Here is a 26,191-nt window from a genome sequence, read left to right as displayed (position 1 = left end):
CTCTCTTTCACTTTTGTATTTGTATCTGTGTATGTCTCTCTGGTAATGCTTTCCAAGATCAGGCTTTGGTCGAGCGCTTGAAGTGCTGATCTTCGCTCTTCTGTGTCATCTGACGATGCTTGAAGCTCGAAGTGTCGGATTTGAGCGCTTCTCGCATCAGCATGGTGGCGTAGGATGAAGAGGGAAGTTGGAACTTGAGTGTCAGTGCTGTGAACTTGGGATCGGCGTCCGAGGATTCGGGTTGAGAGGCGGGGGCGGGGGAGAGGCTGGGGTCGAGGCAGACTTCTTCGTCGGTGTGGGTGAGCGGGAGGTCCGGGTCGGTGTAGGTGGTGATGCGGTAGTCGAAAGCGCGTGGTTTGACGAGCATGCGGCGGTACGAGCCGTTGAGCTGGTACTCGGGCATTCGGGAGGAGGTGAGCTGTGCATGGGTGAGCGAGTCAGTGGCGAGGATCGAGGTGTAGAGGTCCGACATCCAGCCTGGGGGCAGATCGATGGATGCGCCGGGGAGCGGGAGGATGACGTCGTAGATGGAGTGGTGCGAGGTGGTGATGTCGGAGGCTGTGAGGGTCTTGATCGGACGCTGCCAGGTGGCGAGGGGCCCCGCTTTGCCGCCTCCGCCGCCGCCGCCGTTGCGCAGGTCGTCGTCGTCGTCGTCGTCGCCATCGTCGTTGCCGTTCTTTCCGGCATCGCCTCCCGCGACTTCCTCGGCCCCCTCAGACTGCCAGACATCGTCCTCGCTCTGGTCGGCAAATACGAGATCCCCCTCCACCGCCTGGGAGCTGCCAAACCGCGCGATTCTCTCCGATACCAGCCGATTCCATACATAGGACTGGTACGCATGCACGTACATCAACCTCAGCGTCCTTGGCACATTGCTAAACGCCCCCGTCCAATCGCCCTTGTTCCACTTGGCACTGCGCATCTTGTCCAAAATGTGTTTCTCGGCAACACAGTTCTTCGGAATGGCATAGTACGCCTTGTCTAGCTCTCCATCGCGATAAAGCTGTTTCGCTCTGAGCAAGTCCAGCGAGTCGCCGTCGTCGGCGTCTGCGCTCGAGGCGGTGCGCGGCTCGAACAGCAAGTCGATGGCGGACTTGAAGTCGTTCTTGAGGATGAGGATGCCGATGTGGTGCGTGGGGATCGCACCGGTACCGAAGCGCTGCATGCCAAAGTAGTTGATGAAGCCGCGATCGCGGAGCACGTCCATCGAACTGCGGACGCTCGCGAAGAATTTTTCTTGGGCAAAATCAGTGGTGGTGGAGGGGCGGACGTTGCGCAGAGTGATGGTGAACTCGTTGCCCTTGAGCTGTCCGAGCTTGAGCGGTTGGTGGGCGTACTCGAGGTGTCCGATGCGAATCCCGCGTTCGGCGCGCGTGGTGGTTGCATCCAGCACCGTTCGGCCTCTGCCTTTGCCTTTCGCTTTGGATGCGGACACATCGGCGGTGATCCCATTGACTAGACGGTACACATCCTCGAGCGTCTTGCGGTTGCGTTTGAGCGAGACCCTCTGCACCGTCACTGCGCGCTTATCCTTTGTACCTGCGACGGAGAGGTCTTTTGTCGGTGGTCTGCCTCCGCCTCTCCCTGCAAATCCACCCCTGCCTCTCCCGCGGCCCCTACCGCCACCACCCCCACCGAGTCGCAAGCTCTCGGCGAGCATGCCCATAGCCTCTTGATGGTCGCGGTTCGTCTTGTGCAGCAGAAAGTGGATGTATGGTGGCGAACTTGTCGCTTCTTCGGACAGCCCATCTCCCGCTCGTCTATCGGAGCGGTTCGCCCATCGCACAGCAATGCGTGTCGAAGCACCACTTGCACCGTCATTGCTGCTGCTGCTGACTCCGTTGGCACGTGCGTCTTCGTCCTCCTCGGCGGCGGCTGCTCCACGTGGTCGGACCTGGCACGAGTCGGTCGCCAGTTTGCCGTGGAAGAGCTCTCGAATGAGCTTGTGCACCTGTGTACGTTGGGTCTTGTCTTCGAGCGGGTTGGTGATGATGCTAGCTGCGGAAACGATGGTTGCGTTGGCACCGGTGGCCATGCTAGTACCTTCTTTGCCCTTGGCCCACATCTGCTTGATACCTTCGATCGCGTCGACGGAGAAGAATGCTGCGAGCTTCGTGTCGGCATCCGATGGCCAAGCGCTTTCATCGATCACAGTCGGAGGCTGTTCCTGGACTACTGTGTTCGCCGTTCCTTCCTGCGCCGTGTCAGGCCGCAGCTGCGACAGCAGCTTCCCAGCGGGCGGATCTAACGAAGTCAATCTGCATACATTCCCAGCAAGGTCGATCTCGTTGACCATAAAGTCGGTAAAGCGCTGCTTGATGATCCCTTGGAATCCAGGCAGATCAGGGGCGATGTAGGCTGTTATACCTGCTCGAGCTTCCGTCATTCGCGTTTCCATTTCTGCTCGACCAATGGCAGAGTCAGATGCGCCATTATCCAGCTTGACTCTCTTTGCATCGGGACTGGAGGGTTCGAGGCGATCCTCCATTTTTGCGTCGTCCGCCATCGTCTCTGAGAATGGCTTCAAAGGTACTTAGCGTGTGAGGGAGAGAGGGCAGGTGTTGGCGTGAGAAGAATGGGTGGAGGGTTAGGAAGTGTCAGGAAAACCCGAAGTGCAGAAAAAGCTTGAAAATCGGTGTCTATTTGGGGTCTTCCGAAAGCCGAGAGAAACTTGTATGATCTAACAAATTCTGATGTGTGACCATAAGCCTTACGATCAACAGCCCATCAGCATGCTTCGAAGGGAGATCATTGTTGGCAACCATCAGGGCTAAATCGGGCGTTCGACAATCTCAGCATCGGATATCGTTCCTGGAACAGGTATGGATGCCAAAGAGGCATCTCGCAAGTGCACACCAAGACATTTTAGTCTGATTTGTGACGGATCACAGCTGCAACACCAAGACTTGATGGACCTGTTGCCTCTTCGAGATCCTGAGTGGACAAAACCCTAAAGCAATGCCGTAATGTGCTACTGTTCTGAGAAGACAAGCTTGTTCGGGACCTTCGCTGCGACTTGCTTTGACCCATAAGCTTATAATCAATTGGCTCTGCGCGAACGGTGCATACCCGGCTCTCTGTTGCTTAGAAACCTGACGGACACTTGCAAGGCTCGGCCATCATCTATCTTACCCCACAAAGCCGGTGTTTTCAGTCAAATCATTGGCGTACCTGCATCTTGTAGCACGACGATACCGATACGAGATAAGTGGGTTATGGCATGACAGGCCGTGCCGACGGTGCAAGCCACAATTCGAAGCGTTCTCGGTTGTCTTTGGCACAGGAAGATAACAGACGAGCATTGTTCGGTCTTGACGGTCTCCGATACAATCCACGACGAACGATGTCATGTGAGGGTCAATTGGATTGGTTGACGTGCAAGCGACTACCCTTGCAATCCCGCGAGAGGAGAAGAGAGTTGTGATTGGCACCAATGCGGTCGAGATCGTGATAGAAAGCAAGGATCACGATTGGTTTGAACATGTGACAAGCGACGAGCCTCGACTGCAACGATTTCGGAAGACAGAGATCCGTTTCGAGGTTCAAGGCCTGCCGCATGGTAAAGCATAGGTGCCGAGATAGGGGGTCCATAAACTCACGACAACAGGCAGCTGGGAACACAAGCACACCGCTCGATGCTACAGTGCTGACCGTTGAAGAAGGTTGCTCTGATGGCAGTGGAGACAGGAAAGAGAGTTAGGCTGCCAGGACAACATGCAAAAGGTGCGGACGTCAACGTGCCGGCGGCATGTTATGGTGTCAGTGCCGGCCGCAACCTGCAGAACTGCAAGTTTTTTTTTTTTTTTTTTTTTTTTTTTTTGGCTCTGTCGACACAAGGCGACGCTGTCTGTCGATGCCCAACTCAACTCGAACCGTTACAGTCTAGTGGCCTTCTGCGTACCTGGAACAGGTAAGCTTATATCTGAGGGCGAACCACTCGCCGTCTTATTCACAATTTGCTCTCCGAATCGTGTCCAAGCAGTGGATTCTGAGAAGCTCGAGAACGATGGTCTTGCGTGCCTGGATTCGTGCCGGTGCTTGCCACGGCCTGGGCCGGCGGTCAAGAGAGATGATTTTTCAAACCCCGCTACAAGACGAGATAGACTACAGTATACCAGTCTTTCCACTCCCTGCAGCCATTGGGTGCTCTTCACCGGCGAGCACAACAAGTGACGCCAGAAGTACCGCGTGCTAACGAGGCGTGAGTTACAGCATGTTTCGTTCAAGCATGTGGGCTTGATCGGGCAGATCGCCTTGTGCCCACCGACGGATAAGAGACTGTTTTGCGATAAGCCGGGTGGGTCTGGGGTTGAGGATGGATCCAGATGGCACACCTGAATCGGACCGACGATTTGGACAAGCACAAGAGTACAGTACGGGCTGGCCGCTCTCGGAGCAGTGACCTCCTATCGCTTATCGAGAGCTGCTCATTGAAATTCAAAATCTCAAATCTCGCCGCGTGGCAGCGAGCAGGAAAAATATGGCAGGAAAAAAATGGCGCAACTGGAAAGAGTGAGTTCTGCCAGTCGGCCGCTGGTTGAGTTCATGCAGGCTCCGCTTCATGCCGCTTCATGCCGCGTCTGCCGTATTTGACGCCGGAAGACTCTCCTCCGAAAAGAAGCTCCTCCTCTCTTTCGACTTGGCTGGCATTCACCGACCCACTCGACTCCTCGCTCGCTCTCTCGTCCTTCATTGGCCAGATCGGACGAGCTCAAGCCTCGCTTGCTTCGTTCGACCAATCACCAAGCGGTCCATTCTACCCCACAGCCCGCCAGATAACGTTGTTCAGCTCTTCCCAGCATCTCGTTGGTTGGCTGGCCGCCAATTGGCTGCGTGAGGTAGATCGAACCTTCAGTTTCAGATAGACCGGCGGAATGACAGCTCGTGGCCACTCTAGCACCTTGTTGCCGCTCAACTCGTCCAATGCTGCTCCGTCCCGCCGGACAGCCTTTCACCGTTCTCGAGAGAAAAACAGTGCTCTCGAGCCTCCAAGCGTCGAGAAGGGTAAAATCTTGTACACCGTGCAAACAGGCGTGCAGGACCTTGTGCAGTTTGGGCGGTAGGTGCGAATTTGCTCCAGGGAGGCACGCGATAAGAGCATGGCATGTGAGCGGAATGGTCTGGTCTGTAGCATTCGAGTCTACCGGTCACCTCACCAACGCTCATCGAAACGCCGCCTCTGCTGCAGCACCCTCCCATTCGACAACCGCAGGACCGCGTTGCATTGCCTCACAACAGCATCACACCACAGCCTTTGTGTCGCTGGATCTCTGTTGTGAGCGGCCTAGAGAATACCCTTGTTACCCTGTCACACGCTCCCACCGTCTCTTGACGACTGCTTCTTTCTTCGACCTGTGATACGCTACCCATAGCGCTCTTCGCATCAACGGCGAAGCGTCTTCCGAGTCCGCACGCCGAATTCTACAACCTGCAAGTCACATGCGAGCAGTCGGTGTCGTGTTCCTGGTTCGTATCGAGGGCGAATGTGCCGCTGTGTGACCGCAAAGGAGCGTGTGACTCTGGCGAGTTGGCCGACACTCTGATCAGACACTGCGATTCCTCTCCCAATCTGCTTAGTGTGTCCCTCGAAAGGTGGCCAAAGACAAACCAATATATACCCAATCCGTCCTCCGGCCACTCTTTCGTCGCTCCTCAAGTTTCTCTTCACCTTTCCCCTTTTCCTTCCACCTACCCCTCTTCGCCATGGATCCCATAGACGTCAAGCCCAAAGTGGCTGACAGTGACACCAGCTCGGACAAGCTCAAGCACGAGTCTGCTGAGAAGGATGGCGTAGAGGTCTCTAACGTCGGCTATGTCCTTAAGAGCGACCGCGCCGATGCCGAGTATGCCGGTGAAGGTCCTGAGCCCGAGGAGGTTCATGTCGTGCACAATGCCGCCGACATCGTGACGGAGATTTTGACGCTCGAGGATGACCCAACTCTCAGCCCTTGGACCTTCCGCATGTGGTTCCTAGGCCTTGGACTCGCCGTTTTCGGTTCGGTTCTGCAGGAGATCTTTTACTTTAAGCCTCAGGTCATCTACGTGTCTCTTGTCTTCTTGACCGTCATCGCCTATGCTCTCGGTGAATTCATGTCTGCTGTCATCCCAAGGAAAGGTCGCATCGGCAAGCTTCTCAACCCCTTCCCTTTCAACCTGAAGGAGCACTCTGCCATCACCCTAATGGCTTCCGCTGGTACCCAGTCGGCTCTTGCTACCGAGGCTCTCGCCGCCCAGCAGCTCTTCTACGGTGGCTACCCTTCCAAGGCTGCCGGTATCTTTTTGGTCATGTCGTCGCAGCTTCTCGGTTTCACCGTCGCTGGTCTCCTTCGTAACGTCGTTGTGCGACCTGTACGCATGCTTTGGCCTTCGAACCTGCCCCTCACCTCGCTTCTCGACACTTTCCACCGCAGCAAGGGTCCTAGCGCCAAGACTGTCATCAAGAAGCGAATGAAGCTCTTCTGGGTTGTCGCCGGCATCATGCTTGTCTGGGAAATCTTCCCCGAGTACATCTTCCCTGTCCTCGAGGGTGTCTCGGTCTTCTGTCTTGCCAAACAGGACAGCCAGGTCTTCACCAACCTCTTCGGTGGCGCCTCCGGTAACGAGGGTCTTGGTTTCCTCTCGATCTGCTTCGACTGGCAGTACATTGCTGGTCTTGGTTCCCCAATGTGGCTCCCTCTCGAGACCATGTTCAACAACCTGGTAGGCTACCTCGGCTGCATCATCCTCTTCATGGGTCTCTACTATGGCAACATTTTCCGTTCGCAGGACTTCCCCTTCCTGTCGCAGGAGCTCTTCACTGGCGCCTCGAACGGCACCAACGCTTTCGTCTACAACCAGACGGCCATCATGACGCCCGAGTTCCTCATCGACCAGGATGCTCTGCACGCTCAGGGCATCCCTTGGCTGACGGGCTCGTACCTCGGCTACCTGATCACCTCGAACTTGGGTCTCACCGCTTGCTTCACCCACATGTTGCTCTGGAACTACGACGACATCAAGGCAGGATGGGCTTGGGCCTACCCTTCAGAGCTCAAAAAGATGTTCAGCCAGCCTAACTGGTACAAGTTCTGGCGCTTGAGCACCGAGGAGGAGCAGGCTGCTTGGGCTCAGGCCGCGCTGGATGATGACCGCATCGACCCTCACTACAAGCTCATGATGAAGAACGGATACAAGGAGACGCCCATGTGGTGGTGGGGTGCTTCGCTCATCGTCTCGTGGGTGGTCGGCATCATTTGCCTGTACGTCATGAAGTCGACGCTTCCCTGGTGGGGCTTTGTCATGAGCACCATGTTCACGTTTGTGTTCATGCTCTTCTTTGGTGCTCAGTCTGGTATCACGGGTTTTGGCTTCAACTTGCAGCCCATCTGCCAGATGCTTGCCGGCTACCTCTTCCCCGGACGCCCCCTTGCCAACCTCTACTTTACTTGCTACACGTACAACACCATGTCGATGGGTCTCACGCTTGCGCGTGACTTGAAGCTGGGCCAGTACGTCCACTTGAGCCCGATGTGCACCTTTGCCATGCAGGTCATTGGATGTCTCGTCGGTGCTCTGATGAACTGGGTCATGATGACGGACATTGTTCAGAACCAAGCCACCATCCTCAAGTCAGTCGAAGGTACCAACATCTGGTCGGGTCAGAACATCCAACAGTTCAACACGCTCGCCATCGCATGGTCTATCGCCAAGGACATGTTCTCGGTCGGTGCCAAGTACCAGTGGGTTACGCTTGCCTACCTCATCGGATTTGCCGTGCCCATCCCCATGTACCTGGGCAACAAGATCTGGCCTCACCGTGCTTGGAGCTACTTCAACTTCTCGATCATCGCCTGGTACATGGGCTGGCTCTTCGTCGGTATCAACGCCTCGATCACCATGTACTTTGTCATTGGTTTCTTCGCGCAGTTCTACCTACGAAAGTACCGCCCCAGGTGGTTCAACAAGTACAACTACATCCTTTCGGCCGCCTTGGACGGTGGTACACAGACGATCGTCTTCATCCTCACTTTCGCCGTCTTCGGTGGTAGCGGAAAGGCTCGTCCCTTCCCTATCTGGGCTGGAAACCCGGATACGACTGTCCACAACCTGGACTACTGTCAGGTGTCCCCCATCGTCGTTGGGTAAGAAGACAGCGAACGATATACGTTGGTCTTCGCGGTGCATCGGTGTAAACGTTAGTTCTTGCTCCCTTTGTCGTTGGACATGCACCCAATGCCGAAATATACCACTGCTTAGTACGATGCGAGCGTGTGCCTGTCGTGCTGAGAAAATTGGATGTGGCAGTGAGCCCGGCAGTCTTTGACAGACGCCGCGCCCAAAAAAGGGGTAAAGCTAAGTTATTTCGAAAAACGAAATTGATCTGTAACTGCGGAGTGGATTTGGTACCCGATCTGATCGGGCATGAGACAAATTTCACATGCATTCAACAGCGATGGACTTGGGCAGCCGCAGAGTGGGCGCAATGAAAAATTCGACGCTTGTGACGCGGTTTTTAAATCACAGCAAGGCGCGCATCCGTCACCACGTTGGAAGCCTGAACAATACAGTACGAGAGTGCTTCGTCCTCCGCGAGGTCCACAATGTTTAGCTCGTTCGGCAGCCTGGTCTTGTCAGGCTGTGCCTCGTCTGCGAGTGAACGAGGCTCTTGCTCAATAGAAGCGGATGGAAAAGGGACAGCAACTTCTAGCCGAGAGCAAGCCAGAGTGGGTGGCAAAACCGTATCTCTATCTTACTAGCGTTCCACTGCTGCCATCGTAAATTGGCATTCGAATGGTGTCAACGCATTCACGGGTTGGTCCTACGAGCATTGACGTGGGCATCGTGTGGCTGGAGTGGCAGAAACTTGAAGTAGCTCCTGTGGCACCTCAGCTGCGAAACGAGAGACCGTTTTGCCGCCTGTCACAGTTGCTGCTCTGTTTGTGAGCGCTCGGAGATTTTTCGAGCTGCGGGTCGTCTTCACACGACAGAGTGTCCATGGGCTGGCTAGTGGGTTGAAGCAGACATGCGAATTCGAGCCAGTGACGCACGCACAGGCAGCCGATAATCCTTTTCACGCGAGACGGTCCGCAGCGACTGTGAAAAATCAAACTTCGTCTGCCAAACTGCGCCCTTTGCGGCTGCCGACCCTCTCGCTTCATTTAGAGCTTTGTTCTCCTCCACGCCGAAACCGAGTCGGTTTCACGCTGCTCCTCCATACGGCTCCCAAAAATTGCTTTTGGGCGGCTCAGTTTTGGACGCTAGTCATCCCCGCATTGATTTCTCTATCTCTCTCCTGCGCTTTGCATGTTTGTGCTTCTTCGACGGAGTGAGTGAGACCTTCGCATTGCCTGTGATGGGCCGAAACCATATATACCCTGGTGTCCTTGCGTGCGACACTTCCCCGGCTTTCCCTCCGCCACCATAGTATACCTCATCTTGAAACCATCGAGTCTCTACGCCACAACTCGGAGCTATAGTACTCTCCCTGTACACGCCGTTTACGATGTCGGCCACCGCCAGTACCTCAGCAACTCCCGCTGCTGCAGCCAAGAAGAGGCCGCAGCGTGCACCACAACCCATTCGTCCTTCGCAAGGTCCGCTCAAGTCTACATGGCATTCTAAAGAGAACAAGTCGTCTTGGAAGCTCCATCATTACTTGTGCCATATCATCGGCCTAGATTTCATCCCAGAGGGTTCCACTGCCCCCGTGCACGAGAAGGACGATCCGGTTCCCGTCTGGAACAACGCACAGTTGCACCTCTGGATTGCCATGCGCGTATTGCCCGCGATCGGCATCCAGTACGCTTACACGAAGTGGGCAGGTCGTAATCTCCACCCGATCGCCAACATTCTCTACTGGTCCGTCTACATCAGTCTCTTTGGTAGCAATCTCATCAACGCGCTCCGCAAACTTTCCAGCCAGCGTGGCTTCCTCCAACCGCAGGCATCGCGCGATGGCATTCCCGACCTCAAGGTTTCGCAGGTGCTCAACTCGTTGATCATGGTTGCCCTCTTCCGACCTGCAGCGGCCACCTTGGTGATTTACGACCGCGACGCACCTATGACGCTGTCGCCCTGGTTGCCGCTCATGGTCCCCGCGTTCGCCGTTGCGGTCGACTTTTGGTTCTACTGGTACCACCGCATCATGCACGAGTCTGATGCACTGTGGCGCTTCCATCGAACTCACCACACCGCAAAACACCCTACACCTGCTCTCACGCTCTACGCCGACATGGAGCAGGAATGGTTCGACGTCGTCTTTGTTCCTGTTCTCGCCTACTTCACGCTGACGCCCATCTTCAACATGTCGTTCTTCGACTGGATGATCTGCTGGACCCACGTCATGTTCATCGAGGTCATTGGCCATTCGGGTCTGCGCATCACCGGAACCGCCCCCGCATTCGACCTTTTCCCCATGAAGAGGTTTGATGTCGATCTGGTCATCGAGGACCACGACAACCACCATTCGCGCGGCTGGAAGAAGTCTGGCAACTACGGCAAACAGACTCGCGTCTGGGATCGTCTCTTTGGAACCGTCCTGCCTCGTGTTGAGACGCTGGACCACTTGATCGACCACTCGGACACCGTCAGCATGCCCCAATATTAAGTAGCGATAGAAAAGCCGCTCTTCTTTGTGTTCGACTCAGTAAATCTGCTCATTGTTGTTCGATCCCATCATGTAACTATACTAAACTCACTATACCTCTGATCCGTTTAATCAACGGCTCTTGCCTCGTTTAAGGGACCTTTCGTGACTTGGAACGCCCCTGTGAAGAAGAGAGCGAGAGGTCAGAGAAATGTGACTTTTGTGCTAAGAGTTTTACAACGAACCCGGTCGGCTGAACCCGGTCGGCTGAGACCCAAACTGCGAAGGACAAGCAAGAGATCGCGACACCTGCGTCACGAACACACCCGCCCACGACACTCCGTGCTTCTAAATGAACCCAAGTCGTACAACACAAGGCAGATTTCGCTTGTCCAGCATGCAGCGCAGCCGCTACTGGACGTAAGGAAGCTTGATGTCGACGTGGATACAGTGGAAAAACAGAGCTTCGCTGCAGTCCGTGTTTGCAAAGGGGTTTGACATCGACGTCGATACGGTGCCTAGTTCCACTGCAAATCGCATCGCCGAAGAAAAGGCTAGAAGCTGAGATGGATACTACATTACAGTTCCGCTGCAGTCCAGGTTGCAAAGCAATTTCAACGTCGATGTCGACTTTGATACAAGCTCAAAGCTTATCAGATCCAAGACGATGCACAGCAGGCTGCTTCCGGAGCTTCGGCGACCTGGCTGTTTGAGATCCAAATGAATGTTATCGGGCCACTTCTGGGATCTTCTTTAGCCCGATGAGGTGACTCGGAAGTTGTCTCTGAGAACTGAACAAAGTAGGTGGCCTCAAAACTTAACAAATCGTCCAGTTGTGGACCTAACATGGCGACCTACAACGCTACCCTCAACTGCTGCTCCTTCAGCCAGAGCTGTCATCGTCACAAGCATATCACAGCTGTCAGTATGGATCATGCTTAGGAGACCAACTGCGACAGCCGATATGGGCTCGGGCTTGCTCTTGCTCTAGAGTCGAACTCTTCTGGTGCGGATCGTGAACGGAAGAGTCTAGAACATGCCATGCGCCAAAATTCCACCGCGCGCCCAATCCAACAACATCTTCCCCCACTTGTTCAGAGCCCCACTTGCTCATAGCCTTAACATAAGACACGGTGAAGGGCCATCTTCTAGTACAACCTGTCGAGCGATTAAGACCTGGACTCTGTCAGCAGACAAAGGGTGGTACGGCCACAACTGATGTAACTGCGAGCTGGCTGGCATCTCCGGAAACGAGGAGTGGTCTCTCGATCTGAAACAAGCTGGAGCATGACCCCCAGTGTACCAGAAGCGCTGCAGAGACGAGTGCTGTTGCTTCGTTGCTGTCTCATTGAACAGGCGAGTCACCGGCCAATCTCGGGGCGGGGTCCCACTGCTCGTTTGGGGCTGCAACCACTGAGGCGGAGTTGAGCCTTTGCCTTGGCTCTTGTTTTCCAAGATGGCCCGTGAGCCGGCACAAAAGCTTTAATCTCTGGACAAGGTTGCCCGGGTCTCGAGCTAAGCATGCCAAACTTCACTGCACTCCTCCTCAAAGAGCCCTGCAACCTTGGCTCACACGCTTCCCAGCCTTTGTTCATCACGTGAGCACCCGTCCCTGCAGCGAGGAGGCCGGATGTCTTGTGGAGCTGCGAAACAGACCGAGTCGGGCCGTGTCGGTGCGCAGAACAGCATATGTCGTAGAGTTGCTGACCCTTATGCAGGTCGAGGTGCAGGGGCCACTTGAATAGCGTTGCCGTGCAGCCGGCGCAACAAGAGGAAAGCAAGAACGAGGTCACAAGACGCTTGCTGCCGAAACAATCTCGTGTGATCCTAACCCAAAACAGAAATGTCACAATTCCTTTTCTTTTTCGGCTAGTGAGCTGCAGCGATAACCATAGCGTGACTGAAGCGGAGCTCGGATTGGAGGTGGTAATCTCGCAGCTTGCCGTCGAGGTCATGAGGTCCCAATTTTTGCTTTTTTGATCACAAGGTGCGCCTGCACTGTCATTTTTTCTGCTGCCTTGGACCACCTCTCTCTCTCTCTCTCAAAAAAAAAGGCAATTGCACCCTGCATTTGTTACCCCACACTTTTTTTCTCTCTTGTGGAGTGGAGAAAGTGACAGAGACAGACCAAGTGCCTTAGCGCCGCAAGTGTCGCAATCCGCGCAGTGCGCTCTGCCTTATCTGGCGTGCGCTTGGCCTCGCTTAGATGGCCGTGTTGGCAAGAGTCACCAGACTTTCAACTCGCTCCAATTGTGCAGTCGCCCAGCCTCGCTTCGCCATCACAACGAGACGGTAGCTTCACCCGCTCGCTCCAGAAGTACCTCTGTGAACGGTCGATATGGCCGTGTCGTTGATGGCTTCCCCTCAACGAAAGCTCACATCGGAGTCGTATAGTACGAACGGTGGTGTCGAGACGAGGTGTCTGGCTCTGCTTTTATACGATCGCGAGGGCGGTAAGTGCGGTGAGTGCTGGCAGAAAGCAAGAAGGGCAATTGCCCCGTGCTTTGTTTTGGGGAAGCGCTATCGCTGCCTTCTGCTGCAACTCTGCGCTCCAGGCGTGGCTTTGCACTGCTTCCGAGACTTGAAGCTCCTCTTTCGATTGCATGCTCACGCAGCTTATTCAAGCTGCCGCTGTTCCGACCCTGCTCAAATGCGCCAGTTGCCTAGCAAGCTCCCACGAAGCTAAATCCTGCAACGAAAAGACTAGACTTGCACTCGCTGGACACATGCTGTCGAAGCAAAGACCCGGCTCCAGGTTGGAATCGTAGCAAGATATGGCGGACGCGGAGCAATTAAGTGAACACAAGGCCATTCGAGCTGCCCTTCTGAAGCGGATAAGAAGTGAGAGGTGAGGATGAGGAGCACCGGTCATCTTTGCGCTTGGACTCGCCTTGCATCAGTGTCGAGCACCCAGGACTCAGGACGATGGGGTCGGGCCAACCGAAGAGGAAAGCTAAAGCACAGGGCCAAGAGAGAGGTCGCTGACGGTCGGGCGCTCCAGCAGAAGAGGAGGACGGACAAGGCGTCTCAACAGTCGTCTTTCGGGCCTCTGATACCCCGCATGGGAAGCCAGCCTCAGCCTTCTTTCTCTGTACTTGGCCGTAGTCCTTGCGCCAGTCCCTCCGGCTTCGGCCTGATCCGTGGCCACTGCGCCAATTCCCACACTCTATCTGACTGTGCTTCTGCTCGTGTGAGTCTGAGCACCCGTTCTTTGACTCACTCGCGAATGCATCCTCCTCTGCTGTTCTGCCTTCCAACTTTCCGCCATCGGAGCTGGTCTGCGCAGACTGCCGTACCGCCTGTGCTTGCATCGCCCGTTCGCTTGCAGCGTTGCATGGACCACAAGTCCCTTCCGATAGCTAACTGCAGAGAGCGTACGAGGGACCGTGCATTCTCTGTCGTCGAGTGCCGAGTGAGCTGTGGGGAACCGCAGAAACAGCCGATCCAGCAGCAGCAGCAGTACAGTGCCTGCTTGGCCATCCTCGATGCGTTGCCCTCGAGAGCTTCATCGTGTAAGGTGAGCTTGGTATAAAGTCCCGTCCCCATCGACGGCTCCATCTTTCTTCCCTTCTTCTCTCATCATCAACACCATACAGTCACTCTCGAGTCGCACATTGCTCTCTCAAGACCACAGCCAATCAGCCAGCTAACCAACACACTCTACCAACAACAGACGCAGCGTTTGCTATTGCAATCGCCACATTCCTAGCGCTATCCCCCTCGCCGCCGTCGTATCGATTCACACGGCCGCCTGATTATCTCTACCTGGACCAGCTGCGAACGAACTAGAGCCTAGTCGTTCCTCCCTGCTCCTCACAACCAGCAAGTTTTCTCGTAGCCGCTCGAGCTACGATTCCACCAACTCAAAGCGTCTTTAGCACCGGCTAATCCCCTCCCTCCCCCCCTTCAACCCCCCACCCTCCCCCTCATAACCTTTCCATTCAAAATGGGCAAGAAATCCAACAAGAACCAGGAGCAGGCCGTCGACCTCACCCTTGCAGTACGTATCCGTCTTCACGTCGTGTCTCCATTCCCTACCCGTTCATTGCTTTCGGCCGTACAGGATCACTGACACTCGCCCTTTTCCTTCCCCTTCCCATTATCCTTCTTCTGGAACAGGGCCCCAAGGACTGCGGTGTGATCTTCGACAGCTCGGATGTGGTCTTGGACGAGGCAAAGAAGATGGTCCGCCTCGACCACGTCTCCAAGCCCTGGACTCGCGAGTCCTGGGAGAAGGCTAGGCCCTTCATCCTCGAGCAGCGTCAGAAGCTCGAGTCCAGCGGGTGGGCAGGGACTGAGTCGGCCCGCACCGAGCTCTACGTGCTCCGCCGCACTGCTCCTCATGGCGCCTTCACCGAGGACGGCTTCATGTACATCAGGATCCCAAAGAAGTTCATCGACTTCCACCGATCCAGCCGCCCCGCAGAGGACGACAAGACTGAGGAGCACGACGACGGCAAGCAGCGCAAGACGCTCCGCCGCCGCAAGGAGAACGCCCCTTCGTACAAGCTCGACAACGAGTTCGTCTGGAAGGTGCGCGTCGACGGTGATGGCGACAACAGCGAGCGAGACCCCAACGTCATCCTCGACACGCCAGAGCCGCTCGAAAACATCTTTTACCTGGTTCAGTGTCTCTCGCCCGGCATGGCCAGGCTTGAGTACAACCGTAAAGATGCCATGCAGCCCAACACTAAGCAGTCGGACCTTCGCGACGACCCAGATGCGCCCGCCATGCGTCACCGCGCCGTGTTTGCCGCCAGCGAAAAGATGGTCCGCACGCTGCCCCCGGCCTTCTGGATGAAGAAGAACGAGATGGAGCTGCGCAAGATCTTGGGTGCCGAGGCCTACGAGGCCACCATGCGCGCCGCCCAGGACGAGAAGCGCTCGCACGTCCGCGACGTCAAGGGCCTCAACGAGAAGGTCTGGGAAGAGGCTCTGCCTCCACGCACCGAGGCGGAAAAGAAGGGCAAGAAGTCGAAGGCGCCGAAGGTGCCAAAGGTGGTTGCGGCAAGTGCATGAGGAGCGGCTACGTGTGGCAACTGATCAGCTTGCGAGCTCAGAAGATCTTTTACCACGTTGTTGCTGCACGCAGCCGCTCCTCATGCACTTGCCCGTGTTCCGCCTTTCTCTTGTCTTGATTCCGTGATCGCGACCGTGGCTCTCGTTTCCCATATCAAAGCTCCGTTGTCCCGTCGTCTCTGGCTCCGCTTCTACCGCAAATGGCTACGCAAGAAAACCCATACCTACTGGCTCCGTCGAGACCGGCTCCGTTTTCTCTTGTCTCACGATTGACTGCTCTCCAGCCGTTGGCGCGTCTGCGCTCTCTTTCCTCCCCCACTTGATCTCGTGTTGTCCCGGTTACGGGCTGGTCACTGGCTCTGCGACTTGTCTCGTCAACGACATTTCCTGCCAGGCACTATCCACGCTGATCGTCACGATCTCACGTCCACCCACGAATATCGTCAAATGCAATCTGTCTCTCTTACGCACAAGCACCTTGTACCACTACCTTCCATCTGCACCTCGCATCACTCTCTCATCGCATCCAGTCCGCCATAACCCGCTTTCCTCGCTCACAGTTTTCTTGTGGGGGTTGGGTCTTCTCGTCAACGGCTCTTGTAGTAGTATCGTCGCAATCAGCACCAACACCAATATGACTCTCAAATTTGCTTTGTCTAAAAAAGGCTTTTGTGTGTGCTGACTGCGGGGATTGTCTGGCTTGGCATGGACTGAAGGTGATTCGCGTTTTGTGAGTCAGACGTTATGTCAAGATGTGTGCAGACGAATGGCCAGGAGAGTGCGAGGTGTTGATCAATTGCATCAAGGTCTTCGCCGTCCATGCAGCTACGCTTTGTCGTCTTCAGCGTCAACGTCGTCTGGCGCTTCTTCGTCTTGATCCTCCTGTTGCTGCTCGCCCTTAGCCTCGGCCTCGTCGTCCTCGTCGTCCGGCTGCTCTTCCTGTTCGGGCGTGGGCGGACGCCTGGAGCCGATCCAGTCCTTCCTCGACTGCCCCAACAAGGTACGCAACTGGTACTCGTAGAGACCTTCTGGGCCCCAGACACGGTCGAGAGCGTGGTCCTGCTTCCACTGTTCGCCCTGCGCCTCGAGACGCTTCCTTGCCTTGTCCTCGAGCGCCCTTGCCTTTTCTGACAGACCGTCCGCTGCGATCGGCGTAGCCAGCTCCTCGATCAGCGCCTGGTTGACTTGGACGTAGTTGGGCCCGAACAGCTCATCGACCAGAGGCGGTCCGGAGGGTACAGCCAACAGCTTGGCCCCGGCTCGGTCGATGTACCTGAAGTACGAAGCGGGCATCTCCTTGAGTGCCTTGCGCGACAGCTCCTCGCGTCCCCTCTTGCGCGCCTGCTCGGCCTCCTCGTCCGAGTCGTCGGGACTGCCTGCACGCGGCAGCTTGTTGCGGCTCCTTCCCACCTGCTTCTTGAGTAGCCGATTGATCGTCTCGACCTTGTCGTCTTCGAGCTTCTTCTCGACCTGGTTCTTGCGTTTGCGCGCTGTCTCGGAGCGTCGCAGTGCGATCTCGTTCTCGGTGAGCTTCTTTTTGCGGTTCGGATCAAACATGGGCAGCTCCATGTGTTCCACGGACTCGACGCCGCCTTCGCGGGCGAGTTGGCGGGCGGTCTTGCCGATGATCGCTTGCATCTCGGCGGTGGTGGCTTCGTCCGGTTCGGAGGCGTCCTCGTCGTCCGAGGCCGAGGCGGAGAGAGGGTCACCTTCGACAGTGGCAGCGCGTGAGATGTCCATGTCTTGGTCGTCGAGTTCATCGTCTTCGGCGTCGGGGAGGTCTTGCTCGTCTGAGTCCGAGTCTTTAGCTTTGCCGCGCGGCTTCCATTTGACCTTTGTAGCGTCTTTGGCGCGACGAGTTGGTGGTGTGGAGGTCGAAGTGGCAGCACCTGATCTGGAGGGTCGACCCTTGGGTAGCGGGGAAGAGTCCTCTTTTGTCGCAGCCGTTGCCTCGGCCGCCGCCGCCGCCGCCGCGGCTGCTGCTGCTGCTGCGGAGTTGGGCGTGCGGGTGAGTTTGACTCGGAGCGACTTTTTGCCTGCGCTCGCAGTCGGGGTAGTTGTAGTGCGTGCCGACGTTCTCGCCGGTCGTTTTGGTGTTGACGATGCAAGACTTGACGCTGCAGATTTGCGACCGGACGTCCTCGTTTGGCCCCTGCGAGAGCTCGAAGGCGCATCGTAGTCCTCATCGTCTTCGTCGAGCTCGTCAGCATCCTCCTCCTCCACATCCTCATCCGCATCGTTGTCGTCATCCTCGAGAGCTTCAGCCACCTCGTCTTCGTCGTCTTCATCATCTCGCATTGCGCGGACGATGCGACGGCGCTTTTTGGATGGAGTGCGCGGTGCGGAAGCCATGGTTTCCTCGTCGTCCTCTTCGTGGTGCAGATCGCTGGCGGAACCGTCGCCGGTGAGTTCGCTGACGTCCGAGAGCGCGTCGTAGTCGGTAGGCATGATTGGACTTGCAGCAGCAGGAGATGAAGTGTAGGTAAATGAGATGGCCGCAGAATCACGGGATCAACGGATGTGGATGCGGCAGCGAGGGCCTCTGGTGAGCTGGGAGTAAAATTAGGCTTGGATCGGCCGATTTGGTGCGTTTGAGACGGCGGCGACGTTATTGTTATGAAGCCGATTTGCAGCTGTAGTGCTAGCGAGCTTTGCCAATGCAAGCAGTGATATAAACAGAGTTTCGCACAGGCCGTGCCGGTGTGTCGACAGAGTGAGGACGAGGTGAAACAAGAAATGTCGACGAGATTATATGCTTGAATCTATCGGGAAGTTCATACAGGACTTACGTATCGGCGATGTGAATCCAAGACGCGCGTGTGGGATTTCGAGCGAGGTTGCTCTGGTGACAGACGCGGGGCAGCGTGACCTTTGTGCACGCAAATGTGATTTGTGTAAAAAGTGTTGGTCTCAACCTCAGCGCCCACAGGCATGCTCGATTCTGCATGATCCTGAAGACCGGTGCTACTTGCTGCCCAATTCACGCCGCACAAATTCTTTTCTCAACCTCATCATCGCTCACTTGCTCCGACACCTTTTGCCCTTTACCCATTCGACGACCAGCTTGACGCACCATTAGCCTTTCCGGAAACATCACATCTTTTTCCTCAAATCAATCCTGAAGCCGACTTGACCAACTGGCGAGCAAGGCACGGAACAGCCGACAGGCTCGTATGTGTGTGTGCTCGAGTAGCATCAGCCAACACTTTCCTCCCTCCTTTCTCTTTGCACACGATCGTCGCTCAGCATGTCGGCCTCTGCCGCTTCGTCGTCCAGCAGTCACGATGCATCTAGCAGCGGGAGCTCCGAAAAGTCAAGGTGCGTCAACCAATGCTCGATTGCTTGCTTGGTCGCAAAGTGACACATATTCTTAACCCCCTTGTTCTCTGCTCCTCTCAACCACAGCGTAATCCTCAAGGTAGGAATGGTCGGCGATTCGCAGATCGGCAAGACGAGTTTGATGGTCCGCTACGTCGAGGGCAGTTTCAACGAAGACTACATCCAAACACTTGGAGTCAACTTTATGGAAAAGACCATCTCAATCCGTAATACCGAGATCACCTTCTCCATCTGGGACCTGGGTGGACAACGCGAATTCGTCAATATGCTACCCCTCGTATGCAACGATGCTGTCGCCATCCTGTTCATGTTCGATCTCACGCGCAAATCGACGCTCAACTCGATCAAGGAATGGTACCGACAAGCTCGCGGATTCAACAAGACCGCCATCCCCTTTCTCGTCGGAACCAAGTATGATCACTACGCCACACTGCCGCGCGAGGAGCAGGACGAGATCACCAAGCAGGCTAGACGCTTTTCCAAGGCGATGAAGGCTCCCTTGATCTTTTGCTCCACCAGCCACGCCATCAACGTGCAAAAGATCTTCAAGGTATTGCTCGCCAAGGCATTCGACCTCAAGTGCACGATTCCAGAGATCAAGGGTCCTGGAGAGCCGCTGCTGATTTATGTAAGTGCGGGATGGACTGCAAATGAGCTGGTGCTGAGAAGCCTTGACTGACCTCTGATGCGTTGTGTCTGCAAAATCAGCTCGATGTCTAGAGCGTGGAGTCAAACCCTTAGAGACGCTCCCCCGCCGATGCCATTCTCGTCAACCCAATCTTTCCTTTGTTCCGTTCGTACAAGTATACCCGCAAAGGCACTCTCTCGCTCATTGTCGTTTCTCGTTCTTATCACAATCTTAACCAAATCAGCTGCGTCATTCACGCCTTCACTCTCAAACAATCTTGAGTGTCCACTCGACGACTTGGGATTCTCTATTGCTCTGGAGGATGCGTTTCAACCGGGATCGAATCACACTCGACGAACGGTGAGACCCGACCGAATCCCAGCCATGGCCACCGCGACAGGCGTCACATTGAACGAGTCGTTGGCGCTCGGCGGTGCTTCCGTCGCGCCCCACTCGAGATCCGCGGGCAACCCAAACTCTTCGATGTTCACCCTGACCCTCGCACCCAGCGTATTGGCGTTGACCCTCACCTCGGGCAGCGCCACTCTGGCCGTGAATGGGCCCTTGGTTCCTTGCTGAGCAAAACCTTTCTCGAGCAGCGAGCGCCGCAGCAGAGCGTGCACCCAGAACCGCTCCGCGGAGCGCATCAGCTGTTTCGCCGACACTTCCTGGCGTTCGAGCTGGGGCAGGACGCGTTCGATCTCGTGCGTGCGCAGACGCGCACGGCCGTGCACGAGGTGATGCTTGATCTGCCAGTGCGTCAGCATGTCGGCGTAGCGGCGTAGCGGGCTCGTCGCACGAACGTAGCCGCTGGATGTGATCGCATCACGCAGTTGCGGTGCAGGCGTGAAAGGACCGTAGTTGTCTGCAACGATGCCGAGCGAGAAATGCTCGCCCGGTGCAACAGAGTAGCCGCTCGAGCTGAGCCCGAGCCCGCGGCTCAGCATGTCGTGGTATGCGATCAGTCCGTGACCGATCAAGCCTTGCTCGGAGACGGGCGAGACCGAAGCTCCTTCCGTCGGAAGATTGGTACGCATGGCAAGGATCGCTTGCGCTTCGCTGTAAGAGTCTGGGCGTAGCTGGTACCTGTACGCGAAGGCAAGATTGTGCTCCTTTCCGTAAGAGGCGGCGATTCGACCGGCAAGGATCATGAGCTCCGACACGAGGAACTGCGATAGCGCGGGGACCCGGTCGATTTCGCCCGACTGCGACTCGGAAGACACAGTCTGGATGGTTGGGAACCCTGCGAAAAAGTACGGCTTTTGCAGCGCGGTCGGGGATACCGTCACATGTGGCAATGGCAAAGGCGAAACGCTGACCGACGAGGTAGGTCGGTGTGCGACAAAGGCGCTGCACCTCGCCCTGTTCTCGCTCAGCCTGGTCGCAATCTTGAGCAGCAACGACAGCTCAGCAGATGATGTGCTCCCTGCCGTCGCGGAGGGATCGGCAAGTATCGCATTGACCCGGTTGTACGATGTGGTCTGCACGTTGTGTACCAGCGCGGGTCGGACTTTTGTGTCTTGTACCAGACCGCTCGAGAGATCGATAAGCGCGCTGAACGTCATCACTCGCTGTCCCTCTGAGACTGCATTGGACGTGGAAGAAGCGGAACGCAAGCCGACGCCGCTGCGCACAAATTCGTCCGGCAACATGGCCCACCGCGCTTCAGGAAAGTAGAGCGTTTGGAAGCGTCGCTCGGCCCTCTGACCGAGAGCATCGTCAGGTTGGATCCACGCCGTGGGGTCGGCGATGTGGACATGCACCCAAGCCTGTTCCGCCTCCCTGCCGTTGATAGGCTCTATTGAGATGCCATCATCCAGCTCGAAAGCTCCCTCGTCGTCGATCACGTGGACGGTGTGGCCCTTCCCGAAATCGTGCCTAATGGCTTCAACCTGCTTGTCGAGCGTCACGCCAAACTTCTTCGCCAGGCTCTGTGTCATTAGGGACGGCGCTTCTTGCTCTGTCGCGGTAGGCTCCGCTTCGGGCTCGCCACCGTCCTCGCCCATCGTAGCATTGCGGAACGACGCATCCAGCCGAATCGGGTTCTGCCACGGCGGCAGTGCACCGATGGACGTCAGCAACCGCATCACAAGCGCGTGCTGCAAATCACTGCCCGCCATCACATCCGTTCCGACCGTTTCGAGTATCGACCTCCCCAAAGTCCGCTCCGGTTCCGCCAGCATCAACTGCGACGCCTGGTCGACTTCGAGTAACTCGGTGATGTTCGGATGCGGAAGAATACGGAAATGCCCACCCGCACGTTTGACAATCTCCATTGCAATACTTCCATGTGTGTCTTCCTGGACTTCGCGGCGAGAGCCAAGGCTGGCCTGGATGAACTCGATTATCGACTTGTCCTGAGGCGTCCACGTGATGTCGAGGTTTGGGTGCGGTGCGTCGACGAAGCGAGGTGGGCCTGAAGTGTCATAGGGATGAGCTTCTGCCCATTCGCGGATCTTCCTGGCTTTGCTGCAGAAGGCATCGATGTAGTTCTGTCCCTCCGATCCGGGTGGACCCGTAATCCAGCCCGAGATCAAGCACAGATTCGCCCGCTCGGCATCGCTGCGACATGTGAACAGCTGGCTGGTGCGGTGTGATAGCGCGTCAGCCAAGAAATGCGTCGGGTGCGACATGAGCAGCGCATGCGCGGCATAGACGGTGCTGGCCGTCAACGGCTCCGCTTGCCTCTGGGGATTTTTCTGCGCTTCACGACGGACCTGGAGCTCGTGCATCAATCGCGCCGCTTCGAACGTCGTAATCGCACCCGTGCGGAGATCCATCCTCTGCTTTCTCAGTTTCGTTGCCGCGTCAGCGCTGTTTGCACCTGATGCAGCAGCATTCAAAAGAAAGAGCGATTGGAAGCTCGGCAGGAGCCGCTGCAGCTCTTTCTCCTTCTGCCGTTCGAGCACGCGCAGCTTGTTGCAGATCGACGCACGGGCTTCGAAGCGGGGTACGTCGACAGGTTCTTCCTGCAGAGCTGTTCCTTCGACGGGGTCTGAATCGGCGGCAGTGGCGAACGAGTGGGCGTCGTGCGAGCCATCGCTGTTGACCGGGCTGTCGAGGCTGTTGCTCGAAACGACGTAGTGCTTGCTCGTTGCAGCTGCTGCGTATGTGAGGCTCGATTCAATGACTCCAGGGATCTGGATCATCACATCGGTGTCCTTGTACAGCACGATCTGGCCCGATGTCACGAGGACGTAGAGGTCCCGCATGCCGGCGCTAGTCCTGTGCGCCTTGATTGCTTCCTGATGGCTCAACTTTGCATCTTCGGGGGGAGGCAGAACGATGCCGACGGCGACATTGCTGCGTCGGACTTCGACGAAATCGCCCGGCTTGAGCTCTCTGCGTGGAGCAATAAAGTCGCGTGCCGAGACACCCTTCGCAGACCCATCGGTGAACCCGTCATACGCATTCGTCGCCTGCAACAGTGGCTTCATCAACACACTAGCCGCATGCGAGCCCAACAGCGTCTCTGCATTGCTGGACGCTACAGACCGCGCCAGACTCTTGCCGGCGTCGCGCGACAGCTTGGGCCGCCCGACATTGCGACGTGTGCTCGGGCCGGGCGTCTGCCTCCAGCCGGAGTACTTGTCCGAGGCGGCTTTGCTGATCGTCTCCGCATGTCGACCCAGCCTGGACGCGGTGAGGATGGTGTCGGTGACTCTGTGCTGCTTAGCGCGCTCGTTGGTGTCCTTTGCATTCTCGCCGGGTGTCTTCCAACTTTCCAGAGCCTGTGTGCAGGTTCGGAAGGCTCGGCTTGCGGAGGATGCGGGGTGTAGGTGGCTGGTCGTGTGTGCACCATCTAGCAGGAGCCTGCTAGATAAGGCGGGCAGCTTCATGGCTGGTTGCAAGGTTGTTGTGAGTAGAGAAAGCAGAAAGTTGTCGAGAAGATTTTCTGACCTGAAGAAGAAACGGCGGCAATAAAAGATCGGAATTCGGACAGAGAACCTCCACACTTTTTGACGGCTTGCCAAGAGCGAGCTTGTTCCCACGCATCCTTCGTCGGGCCTCTGGTCATCACTCCGTCACAGCCTCCCTCGAAACTTTCTGAGAAGGACAAGGACGATGTAATTGCGAATGCTGATGCTGGTGCTCTAAACGAATGTGTTGTGCAAACGATGCGAATCCTAAAGGGAAAAAGTCTCTATAAACTAGGCAGCATAAGCCCATCTCTGACCATGCGTCAAATCGCGCTCCTCCAAATGACCGATCTCGGACTCAATCCCCACATCCTCCTCACCCCGCTCACCCGGAGTCAGGTCGTCAAACGGATGCCAGCTGCTCCGCTTATTCAGCTTCAACTGCTTCTCTCCCCTAGCATCCATACCTGCGTACAGCTCCCTGCTCTTCTCCGCATCAAACCTGCGCCCAACCGCGCCGATCTTGCCGAATGTCTCGGTCAGCACGATAAACAGCAAGCTGCCCGTGACGACACTCATGAGGCTGAGCGAGTCCCAATCTTGTTTTAGCGGCAGTAAGGCGAATTCGACAGCCACCAGGAATCGCAGCCCGATGCTCCGCACCCAGCGGGGGAGCAGCGTCGAGGCGTGCACGTCGAGGTTCCTATGCATGCACCCGATCAGGCCCAAGCACACCAGCACGCACGATGCCGAGCCGGCAAAGTACCACACGTAGCCCCCCTGGATCTCGGCATGCGAGATGAGCGACGACAGCGCGGCAGCCATGAGCACGAGCGCGGCGGAGAGCGGATAGTGGATGTGGCTAAACGTGATGCTGGTAAACGAGTTGCGTCGCAGCGCATGCTGGTAGACCCTGCTGCCGTCTGCGTCGTAGTAGATCCAGATGACGAGCACGCTGATTGCAATCCCAAGGGCGGCACGACCAAACTCGTCCTGCACTCCGTAGTGGCCGGGGCTGGCGGTGAAGTTGCTGCTGATGATCGACTCGCCGACGATAAGGATAACAAAGAGAACGTAGCGCTCGATCGAGTGTTCGTGCGACTGGGCGGGGATGAACATGTGATTACCCGTGCGTTTTTGGCGGCCGTGGAAGAGTTTGATTGCGGCAGCGACGAGGTAGGCGCGCGCGAGCTCGACGCCGATTCCCGTCGACATGAGCACGAGGATCACCAGCGGGTCGCTCGTCAGCGTGATAGGGATGTAGATCGCAGCAATCACAGTCAACGCGAACGCATTGAGCCACAGAGCCTTGCGGAACTTGGGCAGACAGAAGCCGTAGTAGATGTAGACACCCAGTCTCCACAGCTTGGCCACCAAGAAGAACCCAATCGCCGCATGGATGGCTCGATCGTAGCCCTCGGTGAACCAGTAGTTGTCAAATGCGGGTACCGCTAGCTTGATGCTCTCGGCAGCCGCCTCACCGCCTGCGGACTCGCTGCGACGGAAGATCTGCCCGATTTCGGCTACGAGACCGTGCGCCACCTGCTGAGCCGGTGCATCGCCCGCAGCTTCCTCGCTGTGCAGCTGCGCCAATAGCTCGGGCGTTGCCTTGACGATCTCGACAGCAGACACATTGGCACAGTAGCCACTGAGCAAGATCATCCACCCCAGCAGCAGCAGCCTCTCGAGCATATCATCCGTTCCACTTGTATTCAAAAACAGTCGCACATCCGTCCAGATGCTGAAACACGGCCAGAAGGACAGGACGAATTTGAGCGCATTGATCGCCGAGCTGCTCTCGGCCGTCGCGTGCCCAAGCTTGTTGACGACGGCGACAAAGATGAGATCGAACACGAGCTCGAACTGGCTCGGTTTGCGCTCGTCCTTTTCGCGATAGAGCTTGTTGCCGTGCAGCCACTGTCGGATCACGGGGCGTTTGAGCAGGTGTCGAAATGTGATGGGCACGTCGTCGCCGTGCAGCTCGACGTGCGGCTTGTCGGACGCTTTGCTCCGCTCGCGCCCGTGGACGATATCGAACAGGCTGCCCGCACGAGAGTGCTCGTGAAACCCCTTGGATGGACGTCGCAGGGGCGTGAGCGAAGACGAAGGTGGGTAGTTTTCGATGCTCGACTGCGCCGTGTGTTTGCTGTCCTGCGAAGAGTTGGTGGCCATGGGTGCAGCGTGCGTGACGAAATCGGCGTGGCTGGCGTTGGAATGTGCGGTGCCAATGGGATGCAGCGGGATTGCCGTCTCGTGTGGTGGGGCTTTCGTGTGCTCAAGGTGCTGTTCGGTCGTCTCAACCTCGTGCCAGCTCGTCATCGAAGGCTGCGAAGCTTCATGGTTCGGGTGAGAGTGCTCGACGGTACTATCGTGGTAGCGATGCCCAAAGGGGCCGTACAGGTTGGGATCGATGATCAATTCTTGCTCTTGTTCGTCTGGCGTCGGCTGCCTGACGTGCTGGTCTCGAAACGGCCGGTGAAAGTCAGACATGGTGAGTGCACGCCTTGTGACGATAGGAAGCGAAAGCAGAGGCGTTGGTCGATCTTGTTGGTGAGGTAGAGATGAGGGAAGGAGTAGGTGTCAATGAAGTTGCGGCACGGAACCAGCTGCTTGTGCTGAATGGCTTAGCTGGAACAATGGCAAAGGGAGAGAGACAAGTGTGAGTTGTACGTAGCTGAGAGTGTCGAAAACTTGAACGCTACAAACTCCTGTCCAGGATCTTTGGAACGCACCGACGGTCGATGAAAGCACAGCAAAGCAGTGGGTTTCTTTTATGTGGGA

The 26,191-nt window shown here is 56.5% G+C and overlaps 8 protein-coding genes across 8 annotated transcripts; 4 read left to right on the top strand and 4 right to left on the bottom strand.

Moving 5' to 3' along the window:
* Positions 1-58: 58 nt before the first annotated feature.
* On the bottom strand, positions 59-1,207 carry EX895_001456 (uncharacterized protein; the record flags this gene model as incomplete). The annotated part of the gene is made up of 1 exon (XM_029882055.1): positions 59-1,207. The coding sequence occupies one exon, from the start codon at positions 1,205-1,207 to the stop codon at positions 59-61; it is 1,149 nt and encodes a 382-aa protein (XP_029741656.1).
* Positions 1,208-5,703: 4,496 nt separating this feature from the next.
* Positions 5,704-8,124, top strand: EX895_001455 (uncharacterized protein; the record flags this gene model as incomplete). Its single annotated transcript, XM_029882054.1, has 1 exon — positions 5,704-8,124. The coding sequence occupies one exon, from the start codon at positions 5,704-5,706 to the stop codon at positions 8,122-8,124; it is 2,421 nt and encodes an 806-aa protein (XP_029741655.1).
* Positions 8,125-9,481: 1,357 nt separating this feature from the next.
* Positions 9,482-10,585, top strand: EX895_001454 (uncharacterized protein; the record flags this gene model as incomplete). The annotated part of the gene is made up of 1 exon (XM_029882053.1): positions 9,482-10,585. One exon carries the CDS (start codon positions 9,482-9,484, stop codon positions 10,583-10,585), a length of 1,104 nt encoding a protein of 367 aa, XP_029741654.1.
* A 3,925-nt stretch (positions 10,586-14,510) lies between these two features.
* On the top strand, positions 14,511-15,583 carry EX895_001453 (uncharacterized protein; the record flags this gene model as incomplete). Its single annotated transcript, XM_029882052.1, has 2 exons — positions 14,511-14,564; positions 14,684-15,583. 2 exons carry the CDS (start codon positions 14,511-14,513, stop codon positions 15,581-15,583), a joined length of 954 nt encoding a protein of 317 aa, XP_029741653.1.
* Positions 15,584-16,408: 825 nt separating this feature from the next.
* On the bottom strand, positions 16,409-18,031 carry EX895_001452 (uncharacterized protein; the record flags this gene model as incomplete). The annotated part of the gene is made up of 1 exon (XM_029882051.1): positions 16,409-18,031. One exon carries the CDS (start codon positions 18,029-18,031, stop codon positions 16,409-16,411), a length of 1,623 nt encoding a protein of 540 aa, XP_029741652.1.
* A 799-nt stretch (positions 18,032-18,830) lies between these two features.
* EX895_001451 (uncharacterized protein) lies at positions 18,831-19,642 on the top strand (the record flags this gene model as incomplete). Its single annotated transcript, XM_029882050.1, has 3 exons — positions 18,831-18,901; positions 18,989-19,550; positions 19,631-19,642. The coding sequence occupies 3 exons, from the start codon at positions 18,831-18,833 to the stop codon at positions 19,640-19,642; spliced, it is 645 nt and encodes a 214-aa protein (XP_029741651.1).
* A 252-nt stretch (positions 19,643-19,894) lies between these two features.
* On the bottom strand, positions 19,895-23,389 carry EX895_001450 (uncharacterized protein; the record flags this gene model as incomplete). The annotated part of the gene is made up of 1 exon (XM_029882049.1): positions 19,895-23,389. The coding sequence occupies one exon, from the start codon at positions 23,387-23,389 to the stop codon at positions 19,895-19,897; it is 3,495 nt and encodes a 1,164-aa protein (XP_029741650.1).
* A 312-nt stretch (positions 23,390-23,701) lies between these two features.
* EX895_001449 (uncharacterized protein) lies at positions 23,702-25,900 on the bottom strand (the record flags this gene model as incomplete). Its single annotated transcript, XM_029882048.1, has 1 exon — positions 23,702-25,900. The coding sequence occupies one exon, from the start codon at positions 25,898-25,900 to the stop codon at positions 23,702-23,704; it is 2,199 nt and encodes a 732-aa protein (XP_029741649.1).
* Positions 25,901-26,191: the final 291 nt, after the last annotated feature.

Source organism: Sporisorium graminicola, chromosome SGRAM_11 (genome assembly GCF_005498985.1).
Source record: "Sporisorium graminicola strain CBS 10092 chromosome SGRAM_11, whole genome shotgun sequence".
In the NCBI taxonomy this organism is placed as follows: Eukaryota; Fungi; Basidiomycota; class Ustilaginomycetes; order Ustilaginales; family Ustilaginaceae; genus Sporisorium; species Sporisorium graminicola.
Note: the sequence above shows the minus strand (reverse complement) of the source record. Positions and strands in the feature narration are given on the sequence as shown.